Below are 13,649 nucleotides of genomic sequence, written 5' to 3' on the forward strand. Positions count from 1 at the left end.
ACAACACTGAAAATTAAAAACTTTGAGAATCATAGAGCATATTTAAACCTTAATAAAAGTGATATAAATAACAGCTTGACAAAATTGTGTATTTTTATTACATCAAGCATATTTGTGATCTAATAAATATTCAAGATTTTAAAGACTATCATTCTGTGAAAAAAGCTAATACTGCTACAGAGTCTTATCAGATTACATCACTCACAACTTAAGTTATCTCTAAATTTGTTAGCTGACATTTTTATAATAAAATGGAATAATAAAACTCCATCTAGTGGTCATATTCAATAATGGCGTAAGATAGTATTCAGGCACCAGTAAATAGCTACCCAATTTTATACACTAAGCCAGAGTTGTAGTATGTAGTTATAGTTAAGCACAATAAAAACAATAAAATCACATCAAAGTATAAGCCAGAGGACATCAATGCTTAATTTTAAAATTTTAATTAATCTCAGAACAACCACAATTTAATTGGTATATAATTAATTTAAAAAATTAGTCAATTACATTTTTAGCAAAAACTATGAATTTTTATGTTTCCTAGTGCTATGTTACTTATCCTGGTGCTTTTTAAACTAAAAGACTTTGTTTTCAATGATTAATAAAAATGGATAAATTTTTGTATTATTGGAGACTAATGGAAATAGTAGTTTTGCACACCATAGTTTTAAAAAATCTAATAAATGCCATCAGTGTGATGCATAGTTAAGGCAGTGGACTAGGCAATGGAAGACCAGATTCTCAATAAGTGACATTAGGTCAGTTACTCGCTTAGCCCAACCCACCACAGTGGGTTGTTTCTTTTGGGGGGGGGGAGGAGGAAATCTTAAGCTGCTGAAATAAAAGCAGAATATAAATCAAATAGATTACATATATAATAAAACTTTTCTTCTAAATTGGGGTTCTTGACACTTATGAGTAACTTAAAATTACAGTAGAAGTAATTATAATAAATTTGTCTCCACATTTCAGAGGCATAAAAGAGTGTAACCTGAAACATAATTAATCAAAAGCTCTGGAAAGACTGGGTGAAGATTGATTTGGCTAATGGGTATGTCAAGCTGGGACTTGGATGGCAGCAATGAGAGAAAGAGGGTAGATGACACAAAGACATGGAAAAATCAATGATTTTGGAATTTGGTTCTGCCAAAATGTAACTGGCTCAGTTTAGCAAAATTTCCAGAATGCAATGATTTTCTTCTAGGTTCAAGGCAGTTTGGTGTAGTGGTTAAGGCATAAGACTAGAAATTGGAAGATCTGAGTTCTAGTTCTGTCTTAGGCATGAAGCCAACTGGGTGACATTGGACCAGTCATTCTGTCTTAGCCCCTGGGAAGAAAGTAACAGAAAGCCATTCTGAAATCTTGCCAAGAAAACTGTAGGGACCTCTCTAGGCAATCACCAGGAGTCAACACTGGCACAAACAAACAAATAAATCATGGCAGAACATTTGTCTCATACATATTCCAACATTCAAAGTAGGATACCTCTGTCTAACTTTACTTTAACCAAAGAGAAAACTTTTGAAGAAATGCAATTAAGAAAGACTGGCAAATGTTCTATTAAAAGTGTGGTTCTCAGGATTTTTCCATTACAAGAGAATCTTAGCTTCTGATGGAACTCACCTTAAAAAAAAACCCCACCTATTCCTGATTCACTCATTTCTGAAGGAGAACATGCAAACTTAATACTAGGCTTTGCTATTATCCTTTGCTCCAAACATTCCCTAACATACCTATCTACAAAGTCATCTAAACAAGGTTGCTTTTAAAATTCCCTATAGTTACATTATCTACAACAATTCCACCTGTCATACCTGGGTGAAATATTTTCCATCAGGTTTCAAGACTCTCATTGAAAGGTCCAGAATCATTCGTAGAAACTCCCATGTGGAATCTAAATTTAAACGTACTAATTGTTTAATTAGAAATTAAATAATTCATAAATGTTAAGTGATGAGAACTACAATTTGCAACATCAGTGGATTCATGTTTGATTTCTAGGATGCTCTGTAAATAAAAAGGCAAAGCATGGAACTTCCTTTAAACATTTTTTATAAATACAGGACAATTATTTAGAAAACCGTTTCTAGCACTACAGAACAATCTATCAATGATCTGTAGTAGTGAGGGCCAATTATTTTTTCTCCATTTTCCTCCACACCCCTAATATGCACACCCTATAAAACTATACTTCACGTACACATTTACCTGTTCTATCTCTCTCTATTCTTCAGATATATAGGAAGTTACTCAACTACAAAAGAGATTTTCAGAAGAAATGATTGACAGTAAAACCTGTAAGGGAATCCATAACAGCATCCTGCAAAGGAATGCAGTATCATCCCACCCAAAATTTGGATGGCGCTAATCCTGCTAGCCTTTTGTAAGACATTAAGGATCTGGCTGTTCCCCAGATGTTTGGACCAGACGGTTAGTCACGTTCTGCTGGTTAATGCTGCCTGTTTTGAATTGGCCTTTATTTTTTTAATTTTGGGCACTGTACTTGGTTTGTTGATTTAATCCTTGCACACGCCCACTGTTGTGAGATGTCTGATCCTTCAGATTTTCCATTAGAACCTATGGAGGCTGAAGTAAGTCTATAGAAAGTAGATCTGCATGAATAGACAATTCTATTCCCTACTTTGAGCTCCCCACCTATTCAGACAGATGCCCAAAGGTATTATGTTCTATAGGAAAATAAAGCAGAAATATAATGAAAGTTTTAAAAAATAACCTTCTTCTGGAGATGTAGAGATTGGAACAGCTGTCAAGTCATTAATTACATAATCAAACATTCTTTCTTCTTTGGCATATCTCTTCAGGACTGGGATACAATCTTCTATTAATACCTAAAAAAATAGTAACATTTTATCTACTTAACATAATGTCCATAAGCTGACTAATTAGCACTTTCTGTAGTAGTCATGATGAACGAAGTAGCCCAAATCAATTCAACTGTACTGTCACCCAAGAAATAATGAACTAGTATTTATATAAGGCTCTTATAGATCTACATTGTTCAGAGACTGCCATTTGTCCTCTATAACCAAGACAGCTCAAGTTAGAAATTGAACGTGGTATTTTTTGCATGCAAAACATGTGCGCTAATATTGATCTAGGGATCTTTTGCTGGAGTTTGAACTGAGAAATCATGATGTCAACACCATTTTTTTCTACTTCCATAACTCACAGAAAGAGTGAGACAAAATATAGGACTTTGGAACAGAGGGGCAGCTACACTCTGCTCGGCTACTCAAAAGGGGCATGAGCACAATCATTTCTTTAAACAGCATTCTACTCTTCTATTATTAGCATGACTTGTCTTCTTTGTTGTGTCAACTGTTCAACATCTGCTTTTTTTGCATCTGAACAATCTTGGATCACTGTAATACTGATTGGTTTGCCATGTCTTTCTTCCATGGATTGTATTTAATCTGGTAAGTCTCTGCTCTGCACATTGTAAGAATTTATATAGTCTCAATAGTTATCATTGGGATCACAAGCCCCTTTACCATTACTGATATAGTAATGATCCCTGAAACCAACAATAAGTAGACAAGAGCAAAGATTTTCATCTTCTCTTTGCTGCTTTCTAATGGTCCTATAAAAAAACTTCCTATTCAAAATCCGTTTGCTCTATAAGGAATTCCTGGATCTGCTTCAGATTTCACACTGATGGAATACAAAGCATGCAAAGGTAACAGATCCCTTCTGTCTATACCAGGGGTAGGCAACCTTGGCTCTTTTAGGACTTGTGGACTTCAACTCCCAGAATTCCTGAGCCAGCATGGCTCAGCTTGGAAACTCTCCCTTTTCCCTCAGCGTGGCGGGCTCAGGAATTCTGGGAATTGAAGCCACGAGTCATAAAAGAGCCAAGGTTGCCTACCTCTGGTCTATACCATGCCAGTCCAGAACTTTGCCCACAGTAAAATATATTTTTGTTCATGCACATATCTAATAAATTTCAGCTCCAATTTTATTTGTTATGCTAAATAAAATTATAGAACCTATTTGTGTTGAGAGCCATAAATAATGATAGATAAGAATATACTCTATTATTAGTAGTACGGTAAGACATCATCTATGTTTCAATCAATTATTCCAAAAATATTTCACATTTATTATTCACTCATGTTGAACAGCATACAATTCCCTTTGCTCCCCCACAACAAAAGGGCAATAGAAACCAAACCAAAAAACCCAGTGGTTTCAAAATGTTAAATCTCCTGCATATTTAAAATAGCATTAGCTGTATTAAAATAGAGTTAGCTCTATATTAAGGACATCCTGCAATTATATACAATACCATTACCTCACATCAATAGTATTGATAATAGAATATATACACTGACAAAATTGGCTTTAAATATTAAAAGTGAAGAGAGTATAACAGAAATAATATGTACCTGATAGCATTCTCCTTTTAGATTGTCCAAGACATCTCCACATGTTTTACGCATGTATTTTCGACACCCGTCAATCACCATTTGGTCAATGTTTTTGATACTAATAAGAATGAAATAACTCATTTTGTTGTTATTAACATTCTTCATAATGGTCTTTGTTTCTGCCTTGAAAAGCCTAAATTGTATTATGAACAGACTACTAAAACATTAATAAGTTGACAGTTTTTCTGGAGCCAAATAGATTAATTGAAAACATTCCTAGAAACGCACATTTATTTATAATTTTTGACATATGACCTGATATTAATCAGCATATTTTATCCAATTATATCATCTATCCTTAGAACTGAGCCACTGACAGATACAACATCCACCCACGTAGATTCCCTCTCCTTGCCAGCTAGAGTAAAGCAGGGGTCCCCAACCCCCGGGCCATGACCTGGGACCAGTCTGCAGAAGCAGCAGGTGAGCACGAGCTCACCAGCTGCTTGCATGGAACCATCCCCTCTCCCCTCTGCTGCTAGTCCGCAAAGCCGGAAAGTTTGGGGACCACTGGAGTGAAACAGCCCTTAGCTGCTGAACAAATGTATCTGAACAAATGAACAAACTCTATTATAATGGATCTGTTACATAATATTTAGACCAGATTAAAGATGCATCTTACACAATTTTTTTGTAAGATCATCAAAAATTCTTAAGTACAACAATTTTAAAAGTAGCAAGAAATCTTCAATTGAATTATAAAATGCTATAGAATTTGGACCAGATTTAAGATAGGTAATAGCCAAAGTTTTAAATAATGCTCTAAGGAATCAAGATAAATAATAAACCAATAATCTATGTTCCAAATAGAATGAGATGAAGACTTTTGTTTCTGTATTATTGACCACTGGCTCATATCAAAAGGATATCTCTACCATGGTGACCATCTTTGGTTTCATTTTAACAATTTCATACAATATTCCTCCATCACCACCTCCAAGAATGAGCACTTCTTTGTTGGTGTAATCTTCCTTTCCACTCCCCATTATAGCTTTTGTATATGCTAAGTCACTTTCTGCCAGATCTTAAAAGACAGAAAAACAAATGTATGAATATAAACAAACATAAAAATACAACCTTTTCATAACAATAACTATGTTGATACTTATATCTAATTAGTTAGCTGACAAATGATACTATATAATGGATATTATATATATAGTGTTACATTCATCCTTTAGAAATTAGCAAACTTCTAAAGATAACTTTATAGCTACAGGTAGTCCTCGAGTTACGACCTCAATTAATTTCTGTTGCTAAGTGAAACATTTGTTAAGTGAATTTTGCCCCATTTTATGATCTTTCTTGCCACAGTTGTTATGTGAATCACTGTAGTTGTTAAGTTAGTAACACAGTTGTTAAATGTATCTGGCTTCCCCATTAAGTTTGCTTGTCAAAAGTTCACAAAAGATGATCACATGACCCTGGGCCACTACAACTATCATAAATATGAAGCAGGTGTCAAGCATCTGAATTTTGATCACATTACCATGGGGATGCTGCAATGGCCATAAGTGTGAAAAACAATCATAAGTCATTTTTTTCAGTGTCGTTAAGTTCAAACAGTCACTAAACGAACTGTTTTAAGTCAAGGACTACCTGTAATCAATAGAAATTTGAAAGAGGGGGTAGATCTTGTGCAACTCTCAAGATATGATGTTTTGCCTACTGGGCAGAATGTTGCCTAGTAGGCAGAAAGGTATTGATTTATGTCAGCTAAACCACATGAATTCAAAGCTATTTGTTTCCTGCAACCTCATACTATACCGGCTGAAACCCTTTTCTGTCACCCAAGAGAAATTTGTTCACACAATTCAGTCAGCCATCATATCTCAGATAAGAATGTTACATTATTTTATAATTAGTCATAATACAGTAAGATCAATAAAGAGTAATTGTATATCACTGCAATTATATTTATATTTTATTTCATATCATACAAGAAAAAAGATGACAAGCATCTAATAATCCTTTCCTTCATGACTTAAAATATCAATTAATTCTTACATAGAATAAATATTTAGCAATTTAAGAAAAATAATCCTAGAAATAAACAATCCCAAGCCCTTAATAAGCCATGGGTTATGGCTTATATTTAGTCTCGCAATTAGAAACTTTGTCCAGCCTGATTCAATAGCAAATGAATGTAGTTTATTTTCAACTGATAATACTCACTAACATCCCCACTGAGGATAAGAATATTTCCAAATTGTTTTGAGTGTAAAATTTTAATATTCTGATAAGCTGATTCTTCATCATATATAACTTCATCTATGTCATATTCCACCAATCGCCCATCTGCTGTAGGCCAGTATCTATCAATGGCATCCCCTCTCATAATGACTGGCAAGCTGAAAGGGGGGGGGGAGAGAGAGGTAAGACAGAGAGAGAGAGAGAGAGAAAGAATATTTCATAGTCAGACAACCTTAAATAGCAGCTTCCTAAAGGGACTATTATGTATGAATAGACAAGCAGAATACCTGTTTTTAAACTAATAAATTAAGTAAATTAATAAATTTAGTACATTAGTGCTGGAAATTAGGAAATAGTAAAGAAAATGTACTACTAAAACCTTTTACATTCTAAATTTACATTTAATTCTAAAATATAAACGTATATTAAATTCTCTTCAGAAATCTATTTTCTAATTTCCAGCATATTTCTAGTTTTTTGCATTTATGTAAACATATATTAACTAATAATGAGACATTTGTGCATAATATGACTTCGCAAGACTATATGTGTACATATAAACTAATATTTCTTAAGCCGGGATTAGATTGCCAGTGAATTCTATCTATGTTTGTTCTGAGTGCTATTAATATTACAGTGTAAAAAAGATAGGAAATTAAAAATTAAATGGATCATATTTTCTTGATCAAGGATAATGGTAAAGAACAAAAATCTTATTTTTACTTAATTCTAATTAAAATTATCATACACATTCATAATAATATATTTGATAAAAAATTAAGGCACTGAAAAGAAGCCTCTGGCAGAATTTCTTTATATCCTTGATTAAAGAAGTTTCATGCAAACTTAAGGACTTTTAAAAGAAAATTGTTCATTTTTGAATAAGCAGCAAAAAGGGTGACAACATATTTATTTTGGAAATTTATAAACAAATTAATATGGACTTGAAAGAATATTTTCTGCGGGTTGTTTAAAAAATTTTCAGAAATATATATGAAGATTTTGAAATGGACTGCAAGAAATTCTCCTTCAGGAAAGTGTCGTTGATTAGAAAAAAAAAATATGATAAGAGGGGACTCTGAAGGTTGACTAGAGGGAACTAGAGAGTACTAAGGTTTATAATTAAAAGCAGTAGAGGCTCATTAGTTCAATGAAGCAGTATTATGGAAGAATTCAAGGATACTTGGGAATGATATATTCATTGTCTGTTACCATGTTTCCTCGAAAAGTAGACCTACCCCGAAAATAAGATCTATCCTGATTTTATAAGCCCTACTCCAAAAATAAGCGTAGTTAGGACCTTGCCCACTCCATCCCACCTTGCTGCCGCAATGGGGCAGGAGCATGTGTTGTGCCGCTGCCGCCACAAGAAAAGGCAGGTGGGAGAGGGGTGGAGGTGTCCCATGCACCCCACACCCGCTTACTTCAGGGCCCCCCCAGCCAGGCCATTCCTTGCTCGGCGACCTTCCTTTTCACTCCCCTCCCGAGCCAGACTGCCATGCTGAGGGGGAGAAATAAGGATCTCATGAGAAGTTGGAAGGTCTGACTGAACATTTTTTAGTCCCACAAACTTTGTTTCCCTGCAGCAGGAGAGAAACGCACCAGAGCTGGAAATTAGGTTAGTGAAGAAATGCTTTTGGGGAGAGAGAGAAGAGCTGGGCTGTGATGTGCCAACTCTACAGCACCGCCGGGAGAACTGGCAGGAAGTGGGACTGCCATTTCCAGAATGGAGAAGGGAGATGCGGGGCAATGCAGGTTTACTTATTTATGAGACTTATATACCGCCTTAAGTGCAAGCACTCTCTAAGCGATGTACACCAGTAAGCAATGTATATATATATATTTACATTGCTCCCAACAATCTGGGTCCTCATTTTACCTACCCCGGAAGGATGGAAGGCTGAGTCAACCTTGAGCCGGTGAGATTTGAACCGCTAACCTGCTGAACACAGTCAGCTAAAGTGCCCTGCAGTACTGCAGTACCTCGGCTGGTTGGCAAGCAAGTGCTCTTCTCTGCTCTGCATGGCTGCGTAGAGCCGCTCCCCTCCCTGTTCTCTCCAGTGGCGGCAACAGAGGGCTGGCAGAAGGAAGCAGCAGGGAAGGCTTGCGCTGCCCGGTCACGGCGCAAGCCACAGGAGAATTGTTGTAGGAGGCGGCTGCCACCAGGCAGGTAATCTGTGGGGCGAAGTGCAAAGAAAGCCCTCCAGTGGTGCACAGCAGCAGCAGAGCCTTTCGCTGTCACTCCCCCTTGGCTCCAATACGGCAGAGGGGGACTGGGCTTACCCAGCCCATACTCTGTAGCATGGCAGTCGGATTCAGGAGGGGAGAGAAAGGGAAGGTCTCCGAGCAAGGAATGGCCTGGTTGGGGGGATCCTGAAGTAAGCGGGTGCGGGGTATGTGGGGCAGCTCCACTCCCTATCCCACCTGCGTCATCTTGTTGTGGCAGCAGTGACACGATGCACCATGTGGCCTCCTGCTGCAAGTGGCTGCAGAAGTAGGCCGGCAGCCATGCGGGCTCCTGCTGGATGGGGCTGTTGGTGCCGCCGCCACAAAGTGAGGCAGATGTCACGAAAAATATAAGACATCCCCCAAAAATAAGACCTAATGCCTCTTTTGGAGGCCAAAATAATATAAGAACGGGTCTTACTTTCAGGAAACACAGTACTATAAAATTGGATTTAAAAGAGGCTACAGAAGAGGAACAAATTTTACTAGCGTCTGAGGCTTATTTGAATATGGATCTGAAAAGTGGATTTAAAAATGCCAGATCACAAAAATGATATGGGAAATGATGCCATACTGCATTTACAAATGAAACTGACTGCTGTCTTAAAAATTAAGAGGGTGCATACAAATAAAAGCTTAGTGAAGGAGTTTCTGAGAGGACACAAAGAAAAAATTATAAGCAATTATCTTGTGGGACATTATTTGAAGGGATTAAAGATCAATTAAAGATTAAAACTAAGTATAAAAATATAAAGTGGAGTTATTCGATCTAGGTTAATATATAGTATATACAGTATACATACATAATAGATGTTTTATTGAAAATACCAGAGAAGGTGATAAGTTAAATTAAGTTGTATTTGTTATGAGAGAGGGGCGAGTTATTTCTTTATATACATATTGTCTTATTTTCTTTTTCTTTGCACTTTTAATTTTTTTAAGTTTTGCCTTTAACATTTTCTTAGTTTGTATTAGTTTTTTATTTGTAAACTTTATTAACAATTAGCATAAAAAAGTTTTGGTTGCTTTCCCTTAATTTAAATACATGAAAATAACTATCATCTTAGAAGTCTGCCCTCCAATATTAGCTAACAAAATAATGTTAGCACTACATAAAAGCTCTATACTGTATTTAATATAGGAAATAGTTTAACTATTGCTTTGATTTCTAATTTATTCAGTCATGTCCTTCATTGTTACTCATATTTAAGAGATGAATGAAAGCTCAAATTTCCTTACCGTTTTATCCTTTTGATACTTTTATGAAAGAGTTCTTTCATTTTTTCTTCTACTTTATTTAGAAGCTGCAGGAAAACATATATGTGTATAAACAACAGTAAAAACATATTAAACTTAAGAATCTGATACCACTCTTATTATAAATATATGCATCATTTTTATTATTCAATCGATTCTGTATAGCTTATGTTCAAGTTCCAAAACAATTAACATAAACATCTTCTTGAACATTACTTAAAATACCGATTTTTATATGCATCCTGAAGCAAACCTGAAATTTTGTCCACTGTGGTTCAATGAAACTAAGTTTTCAGTAAACAAATAAAAACATGTTAGTAATAGTTTGCATTATTTATTTGATTTATATTCCAATTTTTCCCACAATCATTTTTTGAGATAGGTGACTGGCCAGTTATCTTATAAATTTCTTAATTAAATGATGATGCATTGTCTTAGTCTTGTACTTTTACTATCAGCACTCTAGTATTTTATTTTCCCTTTTTAGCAACTATTCTGGCCATTCAAATGACTTATATTGATTTTCTTCCTATTGACAAGGTCTTTTATGTAATACGTAATATTATAAAGGCTTGTTATCTAACTGCAATTTATGGAAGGAGACTCCGTGAAATAAGCCTGATTATTGCACCTGCTTGTGTTTACGTTGTTTTTGTCTTCTTTTTACATATTTGCTAGATATTGGTTGTAATGAACTGAAATTGAACTAAACTGATACTAAATGTTTAAGCAAATCCATAAAATTATCTGAGTAACTCTTGGGTTTTTCTGCTGGAGTAATAGCAAGACTAAACTCATCTTTCTTTATAACTCATCTAATTAGGTTCCATTATTTATACCATTTTCAACTTCATTTTTAAAAGGCCATGAAACAGGCTTAAAAATCAAATTTAACCAAATCAAATTTAACTTGATTTGGAGACTATATCCAGACTATAATTTTATATGAGAACTGAACTATGTTCAGTGTGAATTTCTCTTTACATAAGGCTTAACATTTCAGTTGCATATAACTTAAATTTTTAATAACCATTTCTGATATTACATTGTTTAGAGATCAATACTGATTTTAGTATTTTAAAATGATATAATATACTTAATCAATGAACTTTTGAAAAACTTTAATTTCTGTATCTGTAAATTCCATTTATTCATTTGTATGTTTTTAATCTCTCTTCTTTTTGATTTCCTTATTGTTCTTTAATATTTTTCAATATTTTTTTAAATTAAAATAAAAGGTTAAAAATATATGTATCATAGTAAAAGACTATTTTGTTTAGCATTTTTTTCACACAGTAGCCACCCAAATGACCAAGAAAACTCAAGCTTAGTAACTCTTCGTTGCTGTCTCTTTTAGCAACAGATAATTCAGAAATATGCACCATCCGATACTAAAAGAAAACTATAACCAGTTATATGCTATATACCTATAATCCTCCTAGGTACCTACCTACTTACTCACCCATCATTCCATTACTCTCTTTGGGTATAAACAATGTTATAAAGAACACAGAAAAGAATGTACATTAAGCCAAAAATATTAAAGGCAGGAAAGAAGGAAATGCTGTCAAAACTAAATTGACCAACAACTTATAAATAGATACTTTTAAACGTTTATATGATTACCCTTTACATGAAAACCAAGTCAGATAAGGTTTATGGCTAGAAGGATTTGAGTTTAATAATGAACATCTAAACTCTCACTTTTGTTTCTTGGAGGGGGTTTTTTTGTGACTTTAAGTCAGCACTGACTTCTAGCAACTGCTTGGAAAAGTTCCTGTTCTTAGCAAGGTTTTTCAGAAGTGGTTTGCCATTGCTTGCTTCCTAGGGCTGAGAAACAGTGACTGGCGAAAGGCTACCCAAATGGCTAAGGCGGAACTAGAACTCACAGTCTGATGCATTAGCCAAGCCTGCTGTTTAACCACTACTTCAAACTGGCTCTCCTAAAAGACTTCACATGCTTTAATTTACAATTTATCATTGTAAACATGATACATGTATGACAAATGAAGGGAAAAGCTCAGCTAAAATTGTATAAAAATATTTTTATGTCCTCTTTTAATAAAAAATATTTATTAATAAAAATTAATAGCTTACCCACCTGTTCTATTTCTTCTCTCTCATTCAAATCATTGCAACTCTGTACATCAACCAAAACCAAACCATGAGGATAAATTCTCAGATTCGCAAAGCTAGACAATAAAAAGAAATAATGTATAGAGTAAAGCCAGAATTTTACTAAATAAAATCCTAATAAGACTTTATATATGCTAAAGAATACATCCCTTATCTGCACAGCAAGATAGTGTTCTAATTAAAAATATATATTCCCTTCTTTTTTTAAGAGACAGAGCCAACTCTTCAAGTTCTCAAACAACTTGGCCAAAGATGTCACCTAGAGGACATCAGATTGGTAAAAGTTCCTCTTTATTTTAAATAATTATTTCTTCTGCAACAATTGAGAAACATCAAAGCTGTTACTTGTTCTTCTGGGTCAAGTATTCTTTGAGTTTTTGCTCAAAGATGGCCATCTGGGTATTTTACTGCCTTTTTTTGTTTGCTAGACTCTTAATCTTAGTATTTCTGAACTTTCAAAACATAGTTGTAATAAATATCTAAAGAATCTATATATCATATATCGGGATTAAATTGTTATCAGTGCTCCAAAAAGAGCTAGCTTTATATGTTAAGCTGCAGGGCGCAATAGGATCTTTGAAAATAAAATGTCACTTTTCTCCAGTGTTTCACTATACTTCAACCAATTGTTTTGATTAATTACTGTGTTCAATCACCATTTTATATAGTGGGTGATTAAATCAAATATTTAACAACACATTAAATATTCTTTTTGTTGTACGCTGTGGGAACATATTGTTTTTGTTTAGTGGCCTTTTAAATCCAAACAGTCAATCAATCAATCAATCAATCCTTCAAACTAAAACAGGATATAAATTGATCTTTGAAAACATCTGGGCCAGAATACCCATAGTTCCAGAAACATGCAACTTCTTTAATGAAATATGATTTCTTTCTGGGCCCATGATGTTCTTAAAATTATTCACAGCTTTAGATCACTCCTACACAACTTTTCATTGCTGATAAGAACAAAGGATCTCATGCATTCGGTGTCTCCAGAAACATACTTAACATAGAACACAGAGATTGTTCTGGAATTCTCCGGGGGGTTATTAAGTGTTTTTCTGTCACATGGCTAAAACCAGTGTAGTAGGGCTCTGGGAATATAAACAAAATGGTGTTTTATTTGAAATGCTCAGCGCTAATTTCATTATTGGTGATGTAACTGATTTAACTGCTAACTTATTTTTGTATTTTACACTTTGTTTTATTTTACCTTACTGTTGTTAGCCTCTTTGTACTCTCTATAGTTCATTTATTTATAACGCTAATTAAAATCATTTTAATTATACAAATATACATGCCTTTATCTATCAAAATTAGAAATGCAAGGGTTTCTACAGAAGTTGTATTGTATCAATTTAAGAATATCAACATATCCATGCC

The 13,649-nt window shown here is 34.5% G+C and overlaps 1 protein-coding gene across 1 annotated transcript in view; it reads right to left on the reverse strand.

Moving 5' to 3' along the window:
• SMS (spermine synthase) overlaps window positions 1–13,649 on the reverse strand; it is a 38,396-nt gene that overhangs the window by 8,420 nt on the left and 16,327 nt on the right. The window contains exons 3-9 of the mRNA XM_039354434.1: window positions 12,229–12,319; window positions 10,110–10,174; window positions 6,627–6,802; window positions 5,321–5,475; window positions 4,410–4,499; window positions 2,738–2,852; window positions 1,818–1,897 (exon numbers count right to left, since the gene is read on the reverse strand). Coding sequence (XP_039210368.1) covers window positions 1,818–1,897; window positions 2,738–2,852; window positions 4,410–4,499; window positions 5,321–5,475; window positions 6,627–6,802; window positions 10,110–10,174; window positions 12,229–12,319 — 772 coding nt within the window. The remainder of the gene's footprint in view (window positions 1–1,817; window positions 1,898–2,737; window positions 2,853–4,409; window positions 4,500–5,320; window positions 5,476–6,626; window positions 6,803–10,109; window positions 10,175–12,228; window positions 12,320–13,649) is intronic.

This window comes from Crotalus tigris, unplaced genomic scaffold (assembly GCF_016545835.1).
Source record: "Crotalus tigris isolate CLP2741 ecotype Arizona unplaced genomic scaffold, ASM1654583v1 scf7180000018553.2237530, whole genome shotgun sequence".
NCBI classification, from domain to species: domain Eukaryota; kingdom Metazoa; phylum Chordata; class Lepidosauria; order Squamata; family Viperidae; genus Crotalus; species Crotalus tigris.